Source organism: Vombatus ursinus, unplaced genomic scaffold, assembly GCF_900497805.2.
Source record: "Vombatus ursinus unplaced genomic scaffold, bare-nosed wombat genome assembly UNPS02014812.1, whole genome shotgun sequence".
Taxonomy (NCBI): Eukaryota; Metazoa; Chordata; class Mammalia; order Diprotodontia; family Vombatidae; genus Vombatus; species Vombatus ursinus.
Window position 1 is genome coordinate 91940525 of NW_020954590.1, and position 17561 is coordinate 91958085.

At 36.2% G+C, this 17561-nt stretch overlaps 2 protein-coding genes across 7 annotated transcripts in view; one reads left to right on the forward strand and one right to left on the reverse strand.

Moving 5' to 3' along the window:
• Positions 1-9054, forward strand: part of LOC114053873 (extracellular sulfatase Sulf-1) — a 287381-nt gene extending 278327 nt beyond the window's left edge. For 5 of the 6 annotated variants that reach the window (XM_027876980.1, XM_027876979.1, XM_027876977.1 and 2 more), the window contains exon 21: positions 6633-9054. In XM_027876980.1, coding sequence (XP_027732781.1) covers positions 6633-7456 — 824 coding nt within the window. In that variant the 3' untranslated portion in view covers positions 7457-9054. The remainder of the gene's footprint in view (positions 1-6632) is intronic. The other variant, XM_027876982.1, reaches the window with a different exon arrangement.
• The window catches only part of LOC114053875 (solute carrier organic anion transporter family member 5A1-like), a 190847-nt gene that overhangs the window by 8402 nt on the left and 164884 nt on the right, over positions 1-17561 (reverse strand). The gene's annotated exons all lie outside the window — the stretch shown is intronic.

Genomic DNA, 17561 nt, shown 5'->3' on the forward strand with positions numbered 1-17561 from the left:
ATAGATAGATAGATAGATAGATAGATAGATAGATAGATAGATAGATAGATAGATAGATAGATAGATAGATAGATAGATGGATAGATGGATATTGCATCTCCCTCTTTGCCTTTTCCTACCTCTTCTTCACAATCCTTTTCTTACCCTTCCCAGTTGCATCACTTTGGATATACATTAAGACACAACAGAAAAATTCATTTTGAACTGGTCTCATATAGTATGTTAGCTATTAGGGTGTGAGAGCATAGACCATGAAAAATCTCACATAAAAATTCTTTTTTTATACTCCTTTCCAAATTTTTTATTTTCCTCTCTTTTACTTTTATTTTTTTTCCTTAATAGTATTTTAATTTTTCAAATTACATGTAAAGATAGTTTTCAACATTGATTTTTGTAAAATTTTGAGATCCAAATTTTTCTCCTTCCCTCCTGTCCTCCCTTCTGAAGACAGCCAGCAATCTGATATACGTTATACATGTAAAACCATTGCATAAAAATTCTCTATCCCACCTTTTACTAAACCAGACACAATGTTTTACATCAACATTAACACTAAGCCATCTCTTCTATTGAATCCACCAGGTGACTGGATCATATATTTTGAGCTTGAAGGGACCTTGAAAACCATCTAGTCCATTCTCTTATTTTTAAGACAAGGAAAGTGAGACCCAGACAGGTTGTGGCTTTTCCACGATCACACAGCTAGGAAGTGTCAGACATGAGATTTGGATCCAGGTTTCCCTAACTCCAAGTCTAGTTTTCTATTTAGTATGCCACACTGTTATTTTCTGACAGGATTTATTTGGTAGTTCAAGAATTTTTATTCTGCATTCTTGTACATTTCTCATAATATTCCTGTGGTGGAAGGAATGAGAAATAGCTATTTGACAATTAGCAGACTCAAAGTTGTAGTTTCTTCAAATGCAAAGCTTTAAATTAGCTGATACATCTCTAATGCCTAACTACTTTTTTTTTACTGACTTGATCACATTAATTATTTTTATGGCGTTGTACTTAGACATTGCCTTTCAGTGATGATGTGCTAAATGAAGTGATCTCATATGGTGTGGTCACTTCAACAATCTCATTATAGCATTAGAGCATGAAATCATGCTAGCCATTGAGTTTTCAACATATTTGCCAATAGAGGAACCCAAAAAGGAAGTAAATATGTTGGAATACCAAAGTAATTCTGTGTTTATACACTCCATACATCCATGAACTTTGAATAAAGTCTTCATTGTGATAGCATGCAGGGATGGCATGTGGTAAAGCATATGCCGTGGAATAGATTTTGAAGCAAAAATGGCCCTAAAGCGACAACTCAAGGGTAAAGTACAATCTACAGAATCACAAGGTTTGTGGAGTTGGGAGGAATCAATAATAGGTCATACAATAATAGGTCATATTTTGCTCTTGTTTATGTTACCTTCTTTTTAATAACCATGTAAGTATTATCATCAACACAGATGAGGAAATTCAGGACTTGCCCGTGGTCATACGGCAAAAGTGGCAGAATTGAAACTGAAACCCAGGTTTCTCGCCTCCAAATCGAGGGCTCTTCCACTATTCCACGGTGCCTCCATTGGTCTACAGTCCAAGTCCCTTGGCAAGGAAACCACCAGACAGGTTTTCTAGGGAGTGCAGAGTCATCAGAGAGATAGTCAGGTAGAGCATTTGCCTAATTCCTTGAGATAATTTGTTGGACACTAAAATATTGTGTTTGATGGCATCTTGCTTGGTATCTTGCAATATTTGCAATGAAAGCAAACAGATTTGAGAATTACCAGTTTTATGTTTTAAATTACTTAAAAGCACTCCCACAACTTTAATTAATTTCTCTTTTCCTTCCTCACTATGGAGGTGTAAGTAAACATTCCTCCTATTGGATAGGTACATATGGAACAAGAAGTGTTAAGTAATCATGATTCTTTCAGACTTTAATCTCGAAAACATTTTAGAGTATATTTCTAATAATGAAAAATATTAGAATGCAAAAGACTTTAAAAAGTGGCAGAAATCAAGCTAGGGATATATGAAAGGCTATAAATCCTTGGGGGGAAAAACATAATCAATTGGGCTAGACCTGCTAGGCCCAGAGCCTTCCAAGAATGACTTCTTTCTTTTGGGGAGCAATTTGGTTTTTATCCTCAACAATGATGCAGAAGCCCCTGGTAAAGCAGGCTGATTCCCTAGTTGAACAAATTCATTTTGCTTTTTTCATTCATTGCTTTAGTTGACATTTGATGCAGATAAAAGATATAAGAGCTCAAGCTTGGAATTCCTAGGTTAGGAAAGAAACAAACAAAAAAAAAAAGGACACAGCTTAGATAGTGCTTTAGCAAATAAATTTGCCTAAAACTGAGAGCTTTCTCCCCATCCTGTATTGGGGGGAAAGTAGGCATGTAGTTATTCAGTCAGTTGGTTTTTGTTTTATTTTTGTTTTATCTTTTTCCATGTTGCGTAAGAATATTAACATTGTTGTCCTCCACTTTAAAGTCAGAGCTGGCATCAGAGATGGTCATATTTATGAGTATCTCTGAAATTATCAGCATTTTATTTCTGTATCACCCTTGGGTTTGTAGCCAGGGCCACTCTCTTTAGCTCTCTGTTGCCTCTTCAGTTCATGTTTTGTGGCAAAATAGCACCCCTCTGTGCCAGGCTATCTTCTTAGATGGTGTTTCTCAGCAGGTCACAGCCTCAGAAACTATGCTTCTGTTCCTTTGCTTATGATTGCCACTTCATTTAAAATGCATTATAAACCTTAAAGTGCTAGCTAATACAGTTATCATCATCATCATTATTATTGCTATTATTTAAATTTGCAATGGTGAGATATATGTCAAAGCCTTAGATGAAGGTGTTTTAACCTTTTTTGGTGCCATGGACCCCTTTGGCAGTCTAGGAAAACCTCTGGATCCCCTTCTCAGAATAATGTCTTAAATGCAGAAAATAAAATGCATAAAATTACGAAGGAAACCAATTGTATTGAAATATAGTTATCAACATATATTCTAAAACAAATTCATGAATCCTAGTTTAAGAACCCCTGCTTTAGATGAAAAAAACAATGTGAGAAAGAGATACATTTTAACTGACATTGTCCTTAATAATTAAGTGCAAATCTTAACCAATCACATAGCTCCAGAAAATTGTGTCATCATTTGACCAGACATTAAAGGAAATTTCCATTTTATCACTATCATTATTATCATCCTTCATCAACATTAACCAGTTATTAAATGACCACATATTTATCTTGTGAATTATGTGCATATGTTTGTTGAGACAGGAAAATAAGTTTTTCAAGCTTGGAATCTTTTGAACATTGCAGTTATACTGCTGTTTTGATTTAGGAACATCTGAGATCACTGGAGAATTGCCATGATTGAAAGATGACATTTACCTTTAAACTGTTGCAATGCTAAGAAAAATAGTTTAGAGAAATAATGCTTTTGAATACAAGTAGATAAATACAAATGTCAAAAATAGAGTTCATTTCCAAATCTCTCCTTAGATTTATAACAGCACTTCACATTGGTTTGTGCACAATTCAAAGTGAACCATTTGCTAACTGGTCATTAGTCATAGTGGAAAAGTTGTGTCTTAGGTTTTATTCTTCATGTTTACGGTTGATAAGCAATTACCGCTTCTATTTCTAACATCTAAATTTTTTGTTTGTTTTTGGTTGCATTTGATATTTCATCACTTTTAATCTGTAAACTATTGCAAAAATCTATTTTAAATCTAATGTTATCATTTCAAATAGAAGTAGGTAAAGGAAATACAACCTGCTACAAGACCTTGTAAATTCCCAGTTAGCGTGTTGCCTATTGTCTGCACCGCTATTCAAGGTTAAAGGTCATCATTTGCTATATATATCCAACCTTCCTATGATGGCAGGCCCCCAATAACAGTTCAGTTTCTACATGTTAATGAACTTTGAGATGTGAGGACATTTTAATACTGTAATGCTTCGGTTATTTGGAGGTCGTTCTTGTGAGAATATCAATCATCTAGCCAGCATTGAACCTCAAAGGAATTTTTTTAATTGAAGGCAGCTCAGACAGTGAAGAAGCAATGCTTGGAGCAGTTAGCAATGATGAAAATATCTGAAAAGCTCCAAAAGGTTGTGATTGTTCAATTTGTTGAATTGAAGTAAAGGAAGGTTCTTGTTGGCCAGCAGTGGCTATAAAGCCAAGCCACACGTCACAAAACTCAAGAATCATGAAGAAAAAAGCAGGATAACTAGACAAAATGAAAAAGGAGAAAAAGAAAAAGTGGAGAAAAGAGAGGGATGGAAGAAGTTAGCAATATTAAGAGCTATTTCAGAGTTAGTAGCAGCTAGAAACCCCAATGGAGATGACAAATTGACATTTGTGATGGGGGTGAACAGGAGATCCAATGAGGGGAAGCCAACTAGATGAGTTCTGCAGTGTGAGGAATCATGTTACCACAAAGGCATAACAATCATAGGTCAGCTCTTAAAAGCAGGGCACACAGCGTTGGAGACACATTAAGAACACCTAAGGTCCTCACTGTACTCAATGCAGCAGAATAAAATCCCTGATGTTTATAATGAAGAAAAGATTAAATGATTTTCAGCAAAATCTGTGCAGGAAAGCACAGATTACATTTTGGAAAGATTGCCATCTGAAATAGCTAAAATAAAGGGTCTGGCACATAAAAAATTGAGCTTGGATTCTTTAGAAAAATGTGTTGTGTACAAGAATGCATTCCTCAATTGTGGCAGATAACTACAGCATTACTGTATCAGTTCTGTTCAGTGCTAGATAATGAACTTTCTTGCAGAAGCCATATTTAGAGTCTTTTTTTTTTTTTTTGCACCTTTGGCTCTTGTGGATTATTATCCCACAGGGGAAATGGCTTCAGAAGCATGAGTAAATATGGATGAATTCTCATGATTCAACAAGGATTTATTGTGTCAAACTACTTGCCAATAAGATTTGGGATATTGGGAGAAAGAGAATCTGACAGAGAAAAAGACAGAAAAAACCAACTAAGAAAAAGACAGGAGAAGACAAAGACAAAAGAAAATACAGGAAGGAAAAAAGAAGAAAGGGAAAATGAAAGGAAGTATAGACTAAATAAATATGAACTGACAATGCAAAACTTCCAGCATAGCAAAAAAAAAAAAATGCCTTCCTTAGAAATTACTGATGTTATGGGATTTGTCTTTTTTTTAAAATTCCTTGCAAAAATGTCTTCATCCTATAAATTTCACTTTTCAAAATTATAATTTGTTTGCTTCATACATTACAATATAATGTTTCTTTCTTTTAGTTGACATTGGCTTCAAAAAGGGAAATAATCCCCCAACCCCAATGGTACCTTCCTGAGTAAGAACCATGACTTGGCCTACCAGAAAGGACATCATGCTGTTCAATAATACTCAGCTATAAACTGATCCAAACCAAAAGGCAATCATTGGCTTTTTAGTTTCTCATATTCATTAGAATCTGAGAGGAAAGAGAAAAATAGAAAGGAAGAATCAAAGAAAAAAATAAACAATATTGCAGTTAAAATGGATAATTTCTTATTCTTATTGTAATTTATTGCTGTTCTTACAGTCCAGCAAGGAGCACCAGCTGCCTTCCCTTTGTTTTCTCAGAAGTGACGGGGGCAAAGTTGACATTGAAGGCTAATGAGAATAGATAACACTTGTGTTTTGGGCTGGGCCATAATTTGGCCCATGACGCCTGGGATATTGAGATGCAAAGACTCTTAGTTCCTTTTTTCTTTTCTTGATAACCTGACTAGAGTAATGAGATGAACATCACTCAGTGACTAGACTCTCTGGATAGCTCAGCATTACCAGCCTTGAGTCTATTTTTCTAACTGGCTCTCGTGGAAGATTTTTGGTTTGTTTGTTTTCTGTTTATTTTTATCTACAGCACTAAAATAGTCGACTGTGGTGACACACCAATAGCAAGGAGGAGGAACACTAAGAACAATCAGAATGAAAAAAACATTTTTTTTTTTAATAAACCATGATAACCATTCAAAGAGGGAGAGATCTTTAGGGTTAAAAATATGATGAAATAAGTATTTTCAAGTAGTTGGTATGAAGTGTTCATTTAAATTCTGGCTTGGTTTTTGTTCTTATAAAGTTCCAAGATATAATTATTATAATAATAATAATAATAATAATTACCTGTGTTGACTACTTTATCATTTTTCATGTCACTTTTCATAGTCAGCTCATTTGCTCTTACCAGCAACCCTATTAGGTTGGGCAGGTATTATTTTATTCATTTGAAAGGTTAGGAAACCATGTCATAAAAAATTTTGGTGACTTGGCCAAGTTCACAATAGAGAATAGTAGAGCTGAGAATTCTCACTTCTAATCCAGTGTTCTTTCCATTACACTATGCTTCCAAATAACAGAGATTTCTCCCTACCCCCCTTTTTTTTTCCAGGTTGGGTCTTTTGCCCAATCACTTACATAAACTAAAACTATTGCTTCCATACCAACTCTGTTGGGGAGAGACTTGCTAAAGATCTATTTTTAATGTAGTGCTTTGGAAATATAATAATAAATTGCAGGTATTAATGGGTTGAAACTGTTTTCTTCAATGTAAGTCTTCACTAGCTTGCTTGTATTTTCACAGAGGACAGTTATGGGATGGATGGGAAGGTTAAGCTGCCAAACTTCACCGATGACATCAACTGGCAAGGACTGGAAGATTTATACAGTGTAAATGAAAGTTCCTATGAATACAGATACAACTATAAACTGAGTCTGGTTGACTGGACTAATTACTTGAAGGATGTAGATAGAGTGTTTGCACTGCTGAACAGTCAATATGAGCAAAATAACACAAATGACACTAAATCCGCTTTAAAACATGGGTTCTTGAACCCGTCATCTATACCACCTGTCCTAGAGGAAATGACCTCCACTGAGTCCGATGAAGACATAAGCAGTATGGAGGCAGAAGAGTGGCTGCTGATTGCACCACTAGACTTGGGAACCCTGGATTTGAATCCAACACCATTAAACCAAGAGAGGAAACTTGAATGGAATAATGATATTCCTGAGATAAGTCATTGGAATTCCGAACACTGGAAATATCGTCATACTGAAAAATGGATGGGGGATAAAGAATTAAATAGCTTTGAAATGGATTTCAGTGGCAATGGTTTAACAGAGCTGCAGTCAACAAATAGCTTCATTCTACAGCCCATTAGCAGTCATCAGAAAGAATCACACCAAGACAATGACCAGAGAGAGGATATATTTGAAGATCAGGTGTATCTTCCTGTGAGCTCTGATGGATCATCAATTCATCGGGTCGCAAACACATCCAATGTTGATCAGCCAATTGGATCCAGCAAAATGGAGACAATTTTGAACACCACCAAGGATAATCATACAAGGGAGAATTTGCAAAACCTAGAAGGCAGTGGTTCCTCCCCACTGTCCTCTAATTAGTTTTAATTGTAAACCTTATACACAGTATTTTTTAAAATTTTATTAGCAAACTAGTGAAGGCAATCATGCCAACACACATTCCAAGCTTTTTAGAGCTACATATTTGTGGTTGTAATTAGTACATGTATGTATGTTTGTGTCACAGACCCACTAAGACATATATATTTTTTAATTCTTGATTTTCCACAACTAGAGAAAGAGGTTTTTGGGGTGTTAAAACAGTATTACCCTTTGAAGGTCATAAAAACACACCATGAAAAGTTATTAAATCAAGATGCCAAGAATTTGTGTTGCATAGCTTCCAAAAGTTGTCACCATCAATGAATGTCTTAGTATACTCGCACTGCCTACATAATGTGTTTCTGATCAATGATTTTTAACCACTGGAATAATGTCACAGGTTAGAGTAAAATGATATTGCACTTTGAGATCCTTATTCCCTGTGTCATTTCTTCATTATTTTACATGCTTTTCCTTGCCTTACTTTTTGCGCATTGTGATGTCATGCCATAGGGTCACAGGAAAGAGATACAGGATGGATTGCAAATGAAAAGTATATTGCTTTAATACTGTTTTGCCAGAAAAATATTGCATGTTTTCACTTTGACTTGATAAAACTGAATAGCAGGACATGGTGGCTAAGAGTGTTCAGAGATTTTAAAAAACCAAGGATGAAAATTGGCTATTCCCTCCATTTATCATATCCTTAAAATGTCTAAATTTGAGTATATTCTTGAAGACATCTTATAAAAGACTTTTCTTCATTTGGAAGGGTTTATTTTATTGACATGAATAAGGGACTTAAGAGATGGGTTATATGACAGAAAATCTGTTCAATAAAATAAACTCGTGAATGTTTCCTAATTTTAACACACACAGAGCACACATGCACCATGAGTTTAATTTCATAGTATTTTGTTATATTTTCATTTTTATGGGCTTCACCAAATAACTGAAATTTTTAAAAGTACAATACTCAATTAATTGCCTTTGAAACTCTATGCTCTTGAATTCCTATTATTCTCCCATTGTAGATTTTCACATGCCAACAAAAGAATTACCTCATTCATTTTCTTCACCACCATACCCGACCTCTTTTGAAAAGTTTCCTATCTGTTATTTTGTTTAGCGTACTAGTCTTCCGTTTTGTTTTACACAGCTCAAAAACTAAAGCAAAAAAAAAAATCTGTTTTGTTTTTAAGGTTCCTTTTTTTTTTTGAAGATTCAGTTTCTTTTAGTCAAATCTTTAATTTTAAAAAGCTGTTGTTATCATAGACTTTGTAAATATGTTAAAAACTAATTAGCTGTTACATATCTGATGTATGTGTCATTGGCTGAATGACAGAACAAACGTATTTATGGTCATGAATGATGCTATTTGTAAATAGATCTCCCATCATTAGGAAACCCACTGTGTTTTTAAATCTTGTATAATAATCTGTGATACTTTTATAGAACAATTCTGGCTTCAGGAAAGTCTAGAAGCAATATTTCTTGAAATAAAAAGGTGTTTTAACTTTATCTGCTTCAGATAAATTCACATGACCAAGTTTTGTAGTAAACATATTTCTGCAATAAACTGATCTCATTTTACATTACTTAAATCCCAGTCAAACCTCAAATCATTGTCTTCTATGAGGAATAACTAGCAATGAATTTCCAGGTTGAACACGATGATTTCCTTGAAGTCGCTTAATGACTGTTTTGGGGATGGAGGACAAGTAGAACAGTTCTTGAGAGCTCTGGAGCTGCTAAATGAATAGAAGTCAGAATAATAAATACATTTTACTCTGTTGGGAGCCAGGATTAGAAAGAAGAATTTACAAACTTTAGTTCCATTCTGTACTTAGTAAGACTTGAGCTACTTGGAAGCTTCTCCCTTTCTGCCTTGCTCTGTGGTTAAGGTATTAAGGAATTGTAAATTATCCAAAAGTCATTTATATGAGAGGAAAGAAAAAAAAAAGAACCTGGATAGTTATTTCTTGGATTAAATTAAAGGGAGATTCTAGTTTCCCTGGGGGTACAGTATTCAGGGTAAACATTTCCCCAGAGAGATACTGGTCTACTTTCTTCCTAGTAACTTGATTTTATAATGTAGCCTCCCCACTGTTTGAGCCTAAATGTTGCTATCCTGAAGACGTCATAAGATTTTTAGAGTTGGAAGGAAAAACTGAAGCCACAATTAGTGACTTGGAGAAGAGGCCATACTTGAAAACAGGCTCAAGGTTGCTGGCATCTGGGAGTCATACAGAAGAGGTATGACATGACAGGGCGCATTACTGTACATAAGAATTATGCACTAAAGACACCCCTGAAATAGTTAATAGGGCACAGAGAAATGTGGAATTTCCTGTATGGGGAGGAGGCCATGCCCTTTTCCTCTTTCTATACTATCATTGGGCGGACTGGCCACCCAGCAGCAGGGAACCCAGGAAGGATAACGAAAGCCAGTTACATCCTTCCTTCTTCCCTTCCCCTTTGCTGACTCAGTACTGAGGAGGTCTTAGAGACCAACCTAAACATACAGCTCATTGCTGCTCTGAAAGCACTGAGGTAATAGTGGAAACTGATACGTTCCCAAGTGGCCATACTTAGTATCTGGTAGGGACCAGTCCAGAGTATTTCAAATTGAAGTCCCCTATATGGGATGAAGTTTGATACAATTTAAGAGGCAGCCTGGCATAGTGAATACGATAGTGCATGAGGAATCAGGAAGCCCCAGGTTCAAATCCTATCTCAGAAACTTCTCTCTGTGTGTCCCTCAACAAGGCATTTACCCTATGCCTGAGTTTCCTGATCTATAACATGAAGGAGTTGTCCTCAGTGACCTTTAAGATCCCATCTGGCTCTAACAGGAAGAATACGTGGATTAGGATTAAAGGAATTTGGACAACAGGGAGAGCAAAAGACTTCACTCAGATACTTTATTTCATCACACTCTTAAAAGACTAAAGTAGACTTATCTCCAAAGTTCATTAGTATATTTTCTGGATATAAGTATAAGATCAATCAATTTACCCCCTTTTAAAAAAATCTCCTATGTTTGCTATTGCCTGAAATTTATTTACAAAGAGATGACATCTTCCATTCCACTTCATATAATTATGGAATCATTTAGTCTTGTAACACATGCCTAAAATCCATTCTACCTTATTCCAGATGTGATCATTCAGCCTTGACTAAAAAAATCTCCATAAGTGGGGAATTCACTACCTCTTTAAGCGGCCCATTTCAGCTAGGAATAGATTTAAGGGCCAGGAAATCTTCCTGATTTCAAACTAAAATCAATACTTTAAGAGATCCTTGATTCCAACTACATCTGTAGTCTCCACTATCTCAGGGCTTGAAAACAAGAAGGCTTTGAGGGGCTAGAAGAGGCTGCCACTGGTCAGGGGAGGACCAGAGCAAAAGGGAGGAATTTAAGTGGCTTGGCCTTGTTTATCTATATCTAGGCCTAAACAAACAAAAAAAAAACTATAACAAAATTATTAACAAACACCCACGAGCACACTTTAGGGTCCGGGCACAGAATAGGTAGGCATTTAATAAATATTTGTTGAATGAAACCCATCCTGTCCCAGCCCAAGGTGTTGATCCTTTGGTTCAGAGCAGATGAAGCCGGGCTGGGCTGGCAATAAACCCAGCAAAATGTGGCTGGGCACAAGGTAAGGGGATAAAGGGCCACTCGTGTCTGAACTTTTATACCCCACTCTCCTTTCTACATCTCCCTAAGGCTGGGTTCTCTGAGGCTGTTTTCCACCTAAGCAGCAATTATTTCCCTTCTCAGGCACAAGGTGTCACTATAGTGCAACAGGAAAGCAAACTTAATTCGCACTGCCATGGCGGCTCAGTACTCCGGTAAGAGCTGTCTCTGATCATTGATTTTTAAAGTAACAGCACTTCTCTTGAAGCTGCCATAAAACAGAAATGCATCTGGAAGAACCTGATCCACGCTGATTTCTCTATTTCTCCTTCGCATAACATCTTCATCATTCTAGAAAGCCACAGAATATTTTTATTCACTTTGGGTTGATTTATATTGGTTTTAAGAGTTGGAACTGCAGTAAGTCTCTGAAATTAAATGTAAAAATAAACACCAAATATTGATCTCCTAACTGGCCAATGATCTGGAGCAATTTAAAATATTTTTTGGCTTGGGTAGTGCAGCAGCTAGAGAGGTGGGCTGCATGATGAGCTGTTCTGGTGGGGAAGCAGCCACTTGGGAATATGGTTTTGGCCAACTCCCATGACATTGATGTTGCACCAATCCTTCGAGAAGGGGAATGAAGCTGCATAGCCCTGACCTCCCACTTTGATTGGAGGGCTTTATTCCAAAAGTGTCCTGGAGTTTTTATCTAATCAAACAACAAGAATATATTAAACTCCTACTATATATAAGATACTGTACTAAATTCTGGGGGATACAAAAGACCAAAAATGAAACATCCTCTGTCCTCAGAGAGCTAACATTATACTGAAACATACAACATGCACACATAATGATAATAATAATAATAAATATATATGGTAATCTAGGGAGCTGCCAGGGGCTGGAACTAAAATAAGGAAAGATTTCATGTAGGAAATAGCAAATGTTGACTTCCACAGTTCCTGAAGCAAAGTGGACAATTGAGGTAATTATTTGTGTAGAAAAGAGAAAGAAATGCCTTTTGCCCAAAATGTCCACATAACTGAGGAAAAAGTCATGGGTTTAAAAGAGAAGGGATATTTTTAGTATGTGTTGCTCTCCATGAACATCCACAGACAGAGGCCTTTATGCAAATGATGGATCACTTTGAACAAACACTTGCTCTGTCTCTATTACATATGAACAACTAAATTTAGTTTGTGAGGCTTTGCCACTGTTTTGTTTAGGTGGGAAGTTGGGACACGGACCTCCTACCTTTATGGTGACCTAGGCAGAATGCCCCAATCTGGATCATTTCTCAACTTCGGAAATATTTTTTCCTATTTTTTTTTTTTTTTTTTTAGTGCTTGCTAGGTCACCTGCCCTTGCCCTCAAGTTTTAGAGGGCCCTGTATTTAAAGCTTCAACTTTCCTTCTCATTTCAATTAGGAAAGAATGATACACTCAGGTCATTTCCTATGCTCTTTCTCTTTTGTCCCCAAGTCATAGACTCTGAGCTCAGTGGTTTCCTCACGTTTACCAAACCCCAGCTAACCAGATCTAAAGTAAATCACTATTTGAGTTTCTCAATAGCATCAAGCTTTAACACCTCAGTTTGTGTGTAACATCAAATTTATGCATATTTCCTCCTCAGGATTCAGTTTTAATTTACATTTCAAGCAATTCCATTTCACCGTTTACTGAACATCTACTTTTTGCCAGGGACTGTGCTAGGTTCTGGGAGTACACAACGGTCCCTGTCCTCAAGGACCCTATATTCTAATGGGAGGGATATGTGTACACATATAAGTGTATTAGTGATGGGAACAAAAGAGAGATCCAAACAATGACAGAGTCCTTAATTTTTTTTTTTTTTTTTTTGGTCAGGGACCCATTTGGTAGCCCAGTGAAGCCTATGGATTCTTCAAAATATTTTTAAATATTAAAAGAAATGCTAAATTTGTTAAAAATCAGAGAAAATAAAAATGTGATATTTTTTCCTGTCCAAGTTCATGGATCCCCTGAAATTTCTCCATGGTAGGTACACAGATTCCAAAAGTTAAGAGCTCCTGCTCAAAGAAAATTTCAGATGAGAGATAACACTACTTGACATACCAAAAGGCAATTGGTTCTGATATCTGTAGATCCTGTTCTGAATACTGAATAGCTATAAGGTAGCCTTATTAAATATATCCTACATGATACCAGGACTCAGACCACTTTTCTGAAGGATCTTTAAAAAAAAATGTTGATTCTCCATGTTCTGGAATAAACAGTATAATTCTTCAAGGTATAAGTGGCACATAGATGACTTAAATCCTTTCCATGCCTAATAGTATATAAAGGAGTATTTAACCAATTCAATAAACATTAAAGTCCTCTTTAATATTTGGTAGAGATCTATAAAGAAGAAAAATTCCAGCCCTCAAGGAGCTTACAATAAGACATATGTGAATGTATCTGACTAGAACTATGACATTCCAATTTCACACTGACTGAAAAGCTTGAGGATACTGAAAGGTGAAAATGCCCAGAGAGAACCAGTCTGTTCTTAATGCCAGTTCCAGTAATGTCTTATGGATGTTTTGATCAAAATTTCAATAATATCCTTTCCTATTCAACCCAAAAGCTCCTATTCTAAACCCCTCAACTGGATGATACACTAGGCTTTCAACTAAAGACGGGACCATAATACCAAAAATACCCCACCTCCCTTTTTTTTTCATTACCCTTTGCTGTTCCCCTGAATTACTCTGACCCCTTGTATCTATTGGGGAGATTCTGAGATTGGAATTATGATATTCAGTTAGGAAATGCTTATTTCAGTTAATGAAATCCCTTTGTGAATTCCTAGTAATTTTTCCCCCTAGGGAGGGATAGGACATGCACAAATAACTATAATAGAAGTCAGAATCGTGTGCGATAAAGGTCAAATTGAGGGAAAAGAGAGATTGTGAAATGGAATGCTCTTCGAGGGGAAGCTTCAAGAAAGATGTGACACCTGAGATGGGTAGACCTTTCAGTCAGGAGAAAGAATTACAGTAGGTGAGAATCTGGGGAGAGTACAAAACACAGGGGGTGGGGAGAATGGGATTAAGGGAAGAAAGGCAGTACAAGAGAAGAGAAAAGCAAATAGTTTCATTTGACAGGAACATATAAATGTGTGAAATAGTGCTGAAAATGTAGGCTAGGGCCAAGTTGAGGAAGATCTTGAATTGATCAAGTTTTACAGAGTTTATATTCTAGTTTGTACCAGTGGGGGAAAAAAAAGTCAGCAAAGGATTCAAGCATGATAGAAAGTATCCTGGCAATCAATTCCTTTTATCACTTTATGAAAAGAAAATGCCCAAAGGTTCACCATTGTTTCATCTCCTGACACAGCAAAAATCCTAATAGGCAAACTCTGGTTTCAATCCAAGAAAGCAATGTATTCATTTATTCCTTTTTAAAATTTTTATTTTCAATCATCAAGTATTCAAGAAATTGTAAACAAATGTTTACAAGTACAGTGACAGTAGCTTTCATTAAACACAAGGTGATAAATATATTAAATGTTACTAAGTGCTCTCAAAATAAATAGTAATTTTAAAAACCACAAAATGAGCCTTCTGTATGCAACAATTCAAAACAGCCTCTCATCACAAATATACTTCTATAAAGGATGCACACACAACAGACCTACACACATACACACACACACACACACACACACACATACACACACACACACCTATACTCACATACACCCCAACCACTAAGGACCTAATGCCAAATTATTTTGACACCATATAACATTTTTCAAAAATTAATTAGAAGCCAGTGTTCCTGTTTCATGCTCCTAACCTATCGATCATTTGGGGTTTGTGGTAGAGGTATTCTTTGGATGAAGAATGCCCACTATAAAATCTCAAGTTTTTTTAATGTTTCATTCTTGGATACCAAGTCCAAATGACTTTCTTTTGTACAACTTTTTGGCTTAATGTGCCCCAGTAGTTATTTTAGTTTTCAGGGATGTTTTCTGTTTCCATTTCTACCCAGTAACAACAATGGGTCACCACAAAAAACATCACCCTTCAAAACCTCTTCATTAAAAACACCTTATTGGTGTAAACCTTCTCAAGAAGAAATAACAAAAGGTAATCTGAACCACGTCACTATTTACCTTTTTCTGAAACTACGCTTAATATCTGGTTAGTGTTGCTAAAGTAAATATAAAAAGCACTGAGTTTTCTATAGAAAAAGTATTTTCTATCACACTGTACATTTCCGCAGCAGAAATTCTCCATTGGTTAGATGTTGCATAAGTCATAGTAATGAGCATGAGAAGTACTTCTTTCCCTGGAAATGCTCCAGTTTTCCAAAAGTAAAGCACATGAAGTCACATAGCACTGGAATACTGGGAATAATACCATGGAATTAGCTAATGGTGAACATGCATCCTTGGACACCAGTAGCACCAATGCAGTTCATATGTTCCAGAAGCAACAGAGAGGAAGGACACTGTAGGCAAGGCTGGAGTGAATATTGATCCTTCCTAGAGTTGGGTAAAGCAAGCCCTGTTTTGAAAGATCATCAGATACATATAAAATTTTCCCCAACTTGAGAACAAACCAGTGGTATATCTAGTGACCTTGTTTGAGACAGAGAAAATGAGAAAGGTTATTACAGATGATTTCTATTCTGAAAGCCTATTCACTTAGCCCAGCAGCCATTCTGCAGAGCCTGTTATTATGAAATGCATAATGGAAACATGTGTAAGGCTCCCTACTGGTCTGGATAATGAAGAATGAAGTCTGAGCCAAATTTAGGTTTAAATAGCATTGTGAAATCTATCTGTTAGGGGTTTAAATTATTTGAGATGCAATTATACAAGTAATTGATGGTCATAAGTATGTCTGTGCACTATCTACGTTGTTGAAAATACACACCAAAGCATATTCACCAAAGCTCTCCCATCCCCAGAAAGGGACGCCAGAAATGATAAGGTCTGAACTTTGAAATACCTTGAGTTCTGGATAGTTTGTGATACAATAGGAATTGATTATTTCTTTGATGCCAAATGAGGAAGAGGAATGGAGAAAAGATATCCTGATTCCACTGAAGAATGCAAGCTGAAATCAAGGGACTCTGTCTTTTTTTTCTTTTTTGTTCTCTGCTGAACAGATCACATAAAAATTCCATTTGTAGTCAGCAGAAGTGTAGGTCCTGGACTGCCTCCCAAGACTGCCCCATCTTGGCACAGACAAGCATAAAATTTGGTCCTAGGGAAGTGGTTCTCAAATTGTGGTCCTTGAAGGTCCTCTAGGTGGTCCTTGGTCTTATGTATTATTCTCATCCTTAAAATGAAGTGAGGTACAAATGAAAAATTTACTTATGATACCTGGTTTGATACTAAACCTCCCTTCTCAGCAGTGTCATTTTATCTGTCTATTCTGGGGCAAGTATTTTCATGATGACTAACAAAAGCAAATGAGTGGATTAGGTGGTACGTGGGGTCTTTCCCCACCTGAATGACTTTTGGACCAATGAAGTTTGAGAGCCACTGAAATAAAAAACCAACCAAGAAACAGAAAGAGGAAAATAAAATTGATGTTAATTTTTCTGTATTTGTTGCTCTAACAAATAGAGAACTTTGGTATTAAGAGACAGGTTTCACATCCACTGATATGGCAACCAGGTCAAATCAACTACATTTTGTACGGAGTTTGTTATATTTTGGGAGCTATGATTTGAACTATAACATATCCAAATCTGAACAATTGAAAGAGTCTGGATTTAAAATCAGAGGACTTGCTCTTGACTCTGAGTTCTGCTATTTACATCCCATGTGTTCTTAAGGAAAAGCACAACCACTGAGCCTTGGTTTCGGAGTTGGAACAGATCCCAGTCCCTTCCAGCTTGAGGTCCTATATTATGAAGTCATGATACAAAGAGTTCTACTGTATTGTTATCACTACAGAGCGGTCGTGCTATGATGATGTTCCCATGCTTTGTAGGATAGTAAATAGAAATGAAATTTCCATAGTCAGAGTGCTCATTTCCTGACAATTAAAAAACTGAATTTGGACTGTTTTCCATTCAATGACTAGAAGTGTTAGTTTGCAATACTCTCTACTTTCATAATAATAGGTCAAGGATCTCTGATTTCACTCATGATTGGTGTAAAAACTCCATCTAGTAATGTGGTGGACAACCTAATAGATTAATGTTAGGGAGCTTCATGAAGCTCATAGAAGTTAAATAACTTGCCCATGGTAAATTAATCAGTAAGTGGCAAGGGTGGGATGTGAACTGAGATCTTACTGAATCTGCTTCCTCTACTCTAATACAAAGCGTTACTGTCTCAATTAATTATAACAATAACCATAGCTAGAATTTATATAATTCTTCAAGGTTTGGAAAGCACTTTACATACGTTATCTAATTCATATATTATGTATTAATAAACTAAAACTAAATACATTAATGAAATTATATT